This window comes from Anabas testudineus, chromosome 11 (assembly GCF_900324465.2).
Source record: "Anabas testudineus chromosome 11, fAnaTes1.2, whole genome shotgun sequence".
Classification (NCBI taxonomy): domain Eukaryota; kingdom Metazoa; phylum Chordata; class Actinopteri; order Anabantiformes; family Anabantidae; genus Anabas; species Anabas testudineus.
This window is the reverse complement of record NC_046620.1, coordinates 5,467,935-5,476,869: the sequence shown is the minus strand read 5'-3', so window position 1 is coordinate 5,476,869 and position 8,935 is coordinate 5,467,935. Positions and strand designations below refer to the sequence as shown.

The window sequence follows — 8,935 nt, the reverse complement described above, 5'->3', positions numbered from 1 at the left end:
TACTGATGAAGACTATTGAATTGGGATTCATATCTTACTCACAAAACATCATGCTCTGTGCGTTTGTTGTTCCAGTTCACACAAAACCACAACTTCAAGCTTAATCAATTCATTGGTTAGAACAGTTCCCCAATAATTTTGGAGCATCTGCAAGTTTTACCAGACAGAAAACACCGTCATGAAAACACACAGATAATAAATGTGGTTCTTGCAGGAGAGTGAGTTGAAGTTGTGTTTCTGCCCTTTGGTTTTAATTTATTTATTTTTTAAAATCTAATCCTACAGAAAGATCTGCTTGTGTCTCTCTCTGCTCTATTTTGGTGTTACAATCAAAGAAAATCTATTATAAAAAAGGGGGGGGGGGGGCATCCGTATACAAAAAATATCCATTAGTGTCTCTCGAATCTTTTTGTGCGTAGCTGGGTGATTGAATGTGCAGGTTTCTTCAGGGCGTTTTGAAATGGAAAAAGAAAATACCACTGCTGAACGAACAAAGGCAGTTTGTTTACCGACAGGAGCTTCTGCAGAAAGATGTGAAATGTACAGCTACTGTCCAGCTGTGGCCATTTTAATGCTGGAGAGAACGTGCAGACGTTTAAAATGTGGATTTTCTTCCATTACTTATTGCAGATTTGACAGGAGCACATTTATTATAGTTTAACAGCTCAGAGGAAAATTGCATAAGACGCCATCTGCAGGATTTCTAAATAAGCTTCTAGCTGGTTTGAGAATTGTTGCATTTCCGTTTAAAACCTTCACCAAAATAAAACAAAAAAAAAAAAAAAAAAGAAATTAGTGACAGACGACTGAGGAGATTTTTCAGATTTTAGGCTTCGTCCAACTGATCCGTCCAAGATTGAGGCTAATGCAACAGGAGCCAGTGTGAAGTCAGAAACATGTTTATGTAAATTTATGGAAATGAATGTTCGCTTCGTTTATAATTCCACAGAGCCAAAGAGCGGGATTTCCTCAACGCCCTCCTCCCCACTGACCATCTGACACAGTACTACAACCAACTGTCGGTGCAGCACAGCAAGCCATCAGTAAGTTAGTCATTCATTAAGAGAATCGTGCACCGTTCCATTTATTGAGTGGATGTATTCAAAGGGCTGTAATAACATAATGTTACTAGGGTTTAAGTGTGAAATGTATTTTTATTTTTCATATAAATGTGATTCATAAGAGCAAAGTGATGGTATTTAACCTCTAAACATTTATCAACATCACATGAACTTGGTTCTTTACATCCTGAATTTATGTTGTATACAACACACAGAAGGAGGCTTGTTAAAACCATGAGGGAATTAAATGATAATTCATCTCAACCTGCACATGATGAAGTTTTTTTTCTTTTTAAGTTAAGATAACACATCTTCAGTTTGGAATGACTCGAGTAATGAGATGAATATCTATTCCCAAATCTAATTATTATTGACCTTTAATACAAAGAGGTTACTGGAGGTCAGGATATACAGTCTCTCATTAGTTGCCCTGAAGCCCAGGATTGGTTTGTCGGAGTCCAGGCTGGCCACCTGTTGCTTGGCAACCTGTCCTACCTGACGGCCCTGCTTCCTGTTGAAGAGGACGGTCTCCACTGGGGATGGCTGCCGGTAGATGAACGCACGACGGAGACACTCGCACAGCGAAGCGTAGGAGAAGTCAGGAGCGCAGGTCGCAAACTTTTTATCCCGTTTGGATGCCTGGACGTAGCCTGTGGAAGTCAGAGAGAGGTACAGAGGATCTTTAATCTGTATTTTAAATGTTTTTACACTGTGTCACTGCAGAACGACCTGGTCACACCTGGTCACATAGCAGCATGTTGATGCAGTTCCAGTATTTAAACTCGACTCTACTCATTTCACTTTTAGTGCCTGGTACTTTATTTTCCACTGCAAACATAAACTCAGTGTATCTGAGCGTTATACTGTTGCTCTATGAAACTGTGAACTGCTGTGAAACTATGCAACACTATGTAACAGTGGGCATTGATGGAACGTTTCTCAATATGTTGGTTATTAAAGCGAGGAGACAGAAGTTGGTTTAAAACAGACCAAAGGCTGCAAGACAAAAGACTGCTGAAAAATCAGGAGAGTTGGGGAAAAACGTCAGAGTTCGGATGATGAGACATAGTTTCCATAGTAACACTTCTCTCTGACCAATTGGTAATCTGCCGTGTTTGTACATCACCTTTTGGTATCACCTCAGTTGCCTGAAATGCAATTTCCCCAATGTGGGACAAATAAAGGTGTTCTTATCTTAAACCTTGACTGAAGGGATACCATAAAGAATTAGCAGGTACCAGGTACTATCCACAAGAGTGTGTTGAGTCAAACCTGTGAGTGATTAGTCACTTTAAAACTCATCCAGGTTGTAGACTGTTTATATATAAGTAGAACTTTGCAAAACACTTGCGTAGTTCCATTTACGTATGTGATGCAAACTCACTGTCTTCCGTTCACCTGCTACCCACACCCCCTTTAGCACCTGTGCCCAACACCCCCTGAAGAGTCTGTTGTTAAATTGCCCAGAAAACTGTTTTGAGGTAATGATGTCTTCTCTACATGCTCCATGAAACAACCTGAGATGATTCATCATGTTGCAGATTTTGAATATTCAATTCTTTCACAAATGAATTTCAAACAACAGGAAATCTGAGATCATGTTAAAACCTGCTATGAGGACGCAGCTGTTACACGGTTCGTCCTGTTATTGTGACACAAAGCAGCACAGTGTTTAAATAAGCTGTGAGTGAACTGCACATAGGATGCACGTGACCAATAGTTCTGTGGTCACTTTACACTAGATTAAAAAAGAGGGAAAAGAAAACCTGATTGGTGAAGTAAGGTGAGCTCATCGCTGCTCAATAACACATTATCTTTTATTCTCATTAGCCACTTCCTGTGTGCTGAGATTTCCTATCTGACACCAGAGTGTTTCAATAAACAGAGGCAGATCAACTTTTTCATTAAAGCTAACAAGGTTAGTTTTAGAAAATAATAATTTCCTACTAAAGCCTCACAACCAATACCAAGTTATTGCTTTATACAAGTTCTATTCTTTCAAAAAAAAAAGAAAGATATCATCATCTGAAACACATGACCCTAATGTTTGTTTCAACACTGCTGAATATGTTTTGTGTAGGTTTTATGGGAACATACAAACTAATAATCCTGGTTGAACAGACGCCACTCGTGTGAAGGGGTATTCGACCTCTAATAATTCTGCGCCTGCTCTCAGCCCGTTTTCCTTCAGCATCATTTGGACTTGGCGAGACAGAGGCTCCATTAGCGCTCTCAAACTGGATGATGTCTTCCAAACAGAAACAGGCTGATGAGTAAAACTCTGCAGGGTTAAAAACCTATCAAAGTGGAAAATTGAAACTAAAACTTCTTCCGGATGCCGTAGTTGAGGAGAAACACTCCGACTAGATTAAATAAACAAACAGATGTGGCTCTTAAACTGTGTACACTGGCTGATGGCTGGAGTATTTGGTTTGAGCTTCAGAGTGTAATTAACTCAACAGTCTAAACATATCAGTCAGTGACTAAGGCTGGAGGCACAATACAATCCAGTTATCAGCCAGTTTAATTATAAAGACCATTCTGAATGATGATATGCCAAAGAGAAAAGAGACCTGTTAATGATTGTGTTTTAAAACAATTTTAATACATTTATTTATTTATCTATTTTGTGGTCCATGTACTGCTTCAAGCCAAGTCACTAAACTCCCTCATATTCATTAGCGGCAGTTTTATTGCAGCCATTTAAAGCGTTCCGTCATCCATCAACTACAGCGGTAGAGGCTCAGCAGCGGCCTGACAGCTCATGTAAACAACCCGAATTGCTGTAAGAATAAATTATTCAGCTTAACTTGTCTTGCTTGATCAAAAATGGAAATAAAGAGGAGGATTGTACTGGTTGTAGGAGCTGTGCTAACACATACACACATATATAATGAGCACAGAGGTGATATGATACACACATCTGTCGACGGTAGAAGTCTTGTCAAGATCTGGGAGACTCGTTTTATAGCTTTTGCAGCATCTTGCAGCCATAAAATGAAAATCTCTGTTTTTTAATATCCCTACAGGAGTAATAAAATGTCCCTAGTGGCTCCATTTGTTGTGTGCTGTCTGCTGAGGTGTCAAGCTGGTAGTAGAGTACGCGGCAGCATTTTATTCACTGATGGTTACAGAGCTGTTCTAACTGAAGTGGAGGTGAGGATGTCAAGCGACAGAGCAAAGGGAGCAGCAGAAGAAAGTGACAATGAACACTGAGGCTCTTCCTTAAAGCACAAAGCTGATTTTCCACCAGTGCAAACGATGGCATTTTTATTACACCCACATATCACCAGCTACATGTACAGGGGTAATCAGTTCTCGGGTGAGCTTTGTACATGTGTCCACACACATGACGGAGACTTCAGACACTGGGAGAGCAACAGTGGAGTGGCTCGATGAAAGGAGACTTAATTACATGAAGCAATGCAGCCTCATGTTTAAAATAACTCCATCAAAAGAAACTAACAGTGCCCTTTAGAAGTCTAAATAAGCTCATTTCCATCACTTAACATTTGACTGTCAAATTGTATCTTCCTTTCATGCTGCGAGGAGAAGCTCTTTATGTAAAGTCACCCTGCTCTGACAAGAAAGTATAAAGAAACTATAAAAAGTGAGGAAGCAGTGTCTCCTGTATACAGTTAAAGAAGACATGACATGTTTCCAAATGAGGTCGGGGGTCGGAAAGAAATCTGATTACTGCAGCATCCAAATACATTCACTGAATACCTGCAACACCTCGATTCTCAGAGTAGCCTGTGCATGATTATATTATCTTAGAAACTCTATATTATTTTGTATTCTTGCAGTATATTGTACCTAAATTACAGTGGACCCTCAGGACTTCAAACTAGTTGTAATGCCTGAACACAGAAGATGACTGATACCAGATGTAAACAGTGCTGGCCTGAAAATAGTGACAGGAAAGATTTTTCAGTTGATTTATGAAGTAATAATGAATCTGCTGAGCATCTGTTAGACCCTAAGGCCTGAAACAGTTGAAGTATCTTAACAAGTGGCGTTATTACTTTTCTGCATGGCTCACATCTTAGTCTTGGCCCTATTTCAACCAAGATTAAAATGCAGAGATGTTTGTTGTCGTCTTTATTTTGCATTGTCATATCATGTTTACACTGTGCCCTCCTACACAGTGATTCACACGGCGAGTTTCATAGTAAAACTGTTTGTTTCTGCTGGTTTCTTTGAGATTTTCTGTTCCAACAACACATTTAAAGCATCTAGGAGGAGTTTTGAGCTACAGCTCTTACCCAGCGCGTTGAACGTGGCGACGTGCTCCCACATGTTACTGGGTTGGTCGGGACGAGGCTGCCACACCAGAGCATCCACATCATGTCGGAGGCAGAGGCAAGGCATTTCAGATGGGTTGACGTCAACTGTGAACAGGTACTGATGGCTGCTCAGATTCACCTGGAGAGACACACACAGGTGGGACAGTTGAAGGTGTGAATTAAAGATTTTCAGTTCAGTTTTAGATTCTGTCAGTCATCTCCTTTGGCTGTATAATTAATTATTCTCCATGTGGAGGGACCCAGCATACCCAGTTGCAGCTGGTTGTTATTCTGTCGTTTAGCAGCTGTAGGACAGTTGATAAAGCAGCTGTCCATGAGCCACAAGCTCAGTGGTTCGACTCTTGAACAAGACACTGAAACCTAAACCCTTGGTGCCTTGAATGTAGCTACGTGTCAATAAGCATTTCCCAATGAGGATTATTAAAATATTAATTATTGTTATTTACTGTGCAAATGTGCATGTTTATAGGGTGATTTATCATATTTTTATTTTAATTTGTACATTTTTTAGTTATCATTATTATTTAATTATGTTCCTGAGTTTCTTATTTCTTGAATTTGCCCCACATTCTTCTCTCTCTTACTCTGATGAATGTGCTTGACGTAATTGCCTGTGTGCAGCTTCCTTCTATTCTAGTCCGACTCCATTTGTGTGGAAAGAAAATGACCGTTGCTGTGACATAATCATCCTCGACATCTGACTGTTCACACAGATCCTTCATTTGAAATCAACCCACAATCCAACTGCCAACGTGTCACAGTGGCTGTCAGGCAGCACTGTCTCCGCATCTCAGCACACACTTGACATGCATTGTAAAATTCAGCATAAACCAGCCCATATGGTGGTGGGTGATGGCTGCGCACAATAACAAGTCATTTAGCAAACCATCACTCCTCCACTGTGAAACACACTTTCTTGGCACTTGGGTTTGACTTGGCAAACGTGCCAGACATTCACCCATGTCTTGATGGAGCCTGTGTGTGCAAGAGTTAACTGAAAATGACGCCAATGACGACCCGGGTTAAGATTTGTGAGCGATAAAAACAAAACAACAACACAACAACAATAATGAATAAGTACACTGCATTAAATTGACTTAAATTAGGAGAATGTATCTGTTGATTGCATCTGTCTGATCAGGTTTCACTACGCTCAAAAGTCACAGAAAGTGACTGTTTAATGATCTGTGTTAAGGAATACTAGTAGAATAAATTGATGTTAAATGTTGTTAAAACAGTTACTATACTCATATGAAAAGTCAGTTTGCCCAAAAACAGTAAAAAATAATATATTATTATTAATAAGAGACAGTTAAAGTGCAAAGGTTTTGAGATACCTTAGAAAGGAATCTGCTAATCCTAGGTGAAAGAATCTCATATATGTGTTTTTAAATATCAACATCAGCCTAGAATAAGCGACAGATGTCACTGTGACAGTGTGAATTGTGTTTTCTTAACCATTTCTTGAACTTAACTTTTTAGTTGTGATTAAAATGTTGAAGAGACTGAATCTTGAATGGTCTCAAATTTTTCTATACACACAAACATTTGCAAGTAAAACATTCCAGACTGAAGGATGTATTTAAACAAATAATTCCAAGCATTATTGTTGAAGCTTGTAGACAGAAATGCCACTCAACAACTTGGAAAACATAGTTCTTTTTCTAAAGAAAGGATATGATCTCACAGAGAGGCGTTCACACTTTCAAAAACTATATCGTCAAGGCATATGGAAACTGAAGGATGTAGCAAACCCCACCTTTGTAACCCCTTTATCAGGAATTAAGAATAACATCCTCAGTCTCAAACCCACCTGCATGAAACTCTGTTATCTTATAATTTGTTGTCTTTCTCCAAGTCACAACATTTTCACAGTGACTCAGTATTGTTATTGCATGACTAACACATGGCTCTACTTAAGCCTGGTCAGGGGTCTTAGGAAAATGAAACCATTTCTGCTGAAATTATGTGGCCTGTCAGTGGTCAGAAAAATTCAATCACAAGGATTTTAGCTCATTTTTTTACAGCACTACTTTTCCACCAGTCCCTGACCTTCTTATTGTGTCGGCACAGAGCTGCAAAAAGTTCAGGTTTGACCTTCTTAAGCCCGGGAAATCGAAACATGCCAAAAAAGTCAAATCAATTTAACAAGATAATTTAACAGGATAACAGTGCAAACAAAGTCTAGGACGAAAGATGCTCAACAACAGTCCGACGGTGTGTCACGGCTGTTACAATTTGTGGTAGAAAATGTAATTGTTGCTGTGTTGTTTCTGTTTAATTATTTAATTTGCACTTGAATCATAATTTACTGTATTTGTAGAATTTGTAGAATTTAGACAATTCTCTCAGCATAAAACTTCAGCTTCATTTCAAATTGTCAAAAACAGTTAAAGATATCACTCTTCCACAACTTCCTATGCAGCGTCTTCTTCCCAATTTGGCATTTACATTGGATGAAACTCAAATATTTCTCTGCCTGACGCAGATAACAGTGTCTGCCAAATGACTGAATCTAAATCTACATCTTAATTGCTAACAGTCAGGAAGAAGCATGAACCTCACGATTGAGCAAATACACTAAACAACACACTGAACCATCAGTAGACAGCTCAGTAAATCCCCATGTGAACACCAGCTGCTGGGCGCTGTGGTACCAAACTAAAAATATGAGAATCAGCAGTTTTTACTGTTTATATGCACAGGACGTTGCAAGCATAATATATATAATCTACATTTTATTTTGTGTGTAACCAATATACAGCACAAACTGCAGTATATGTGTCTGTATAAACACTTAGCAGCTTGTTTCTGAATCTTTCAATCACCTCTCGACAGGGAGGCTCATATAAAATAATACATTTTGTTGCATGATTGATGCACAAAAATACAACAATGAAGTACACAGAATAAATTACTTATACCTGTTCTCAGTCTGAATACAGCTTTCTAGTAAATATTCTTTTTATATCAAAGGGTTTATAGGCTTTGTAGATGGATGACAGGAAGTGAGAGGCTGGCATTACAAAAGCAAATGCATCAGTACACAGAGGCCAGATGTCTGTAATAAGAGCTGAAGCGTCAGCTCTCTGTCGTCATTGTCATCGCTGCCGTCATGTTCCTGCAAGGCTGCTGCTAACTCACCTTTACAGTGAGAGGACAAATTATTGTCTTTGCAGACTTTGATCTTTGTTCTTTTAAAATAACCCAAGTGTTTTGTTTGGGTGTAACGAAACCGGCTGCATCAAAAACTGTCCAGACATGATGAACTTTGATATCATAAATGTGTGGTAGTAAAATCACAATCCCTCACAGTGTGTCTCCAAGCAAATTAGATTGTAAGGGCAGCAGCACCAGACATCAGTCACCCTGAAGGAAATTAACAGTGGTGCCCACAAATACTTGTAGTTTAAACATCATGTCAGCCACCTGAAAATGGGGCGTAAGTTTGAAATGGGCTGAAATTCCTGAATAGTTAATGTCACACTTTGGTAAAATGCCTAAAATTTAAGCACTTTAAGCTCACTTTGTGTTTGACTTCATATTTAATGTGATGGTGTACAGAGG

General features: G+C 39.1%; 1 protein-coding gene across 1 annotated transcript in view; it reads right to left on the bottom strand.

Moving 5' to 3' along the window:
- Positions 1-1,044: 1,044 nt before the first annotated feature.
- Positions 1,045-8,935, bottom strand: part of nudcd1 (NudC domain containing 1) — a 28,797-nt gene continuing 20,906 nt past the window's right edge. The window contains 2 exon segments of the mRNA XM_026349467.1: positions 1,045-1,711; positions 5,327-5,486. Coding sequence (XP_026205252.1) covers positions 1,422-1,711; positions 5,327-5,486 — 450 coding nt within the window. The 3' untranslated portion in view covers positions 1,045-1,421.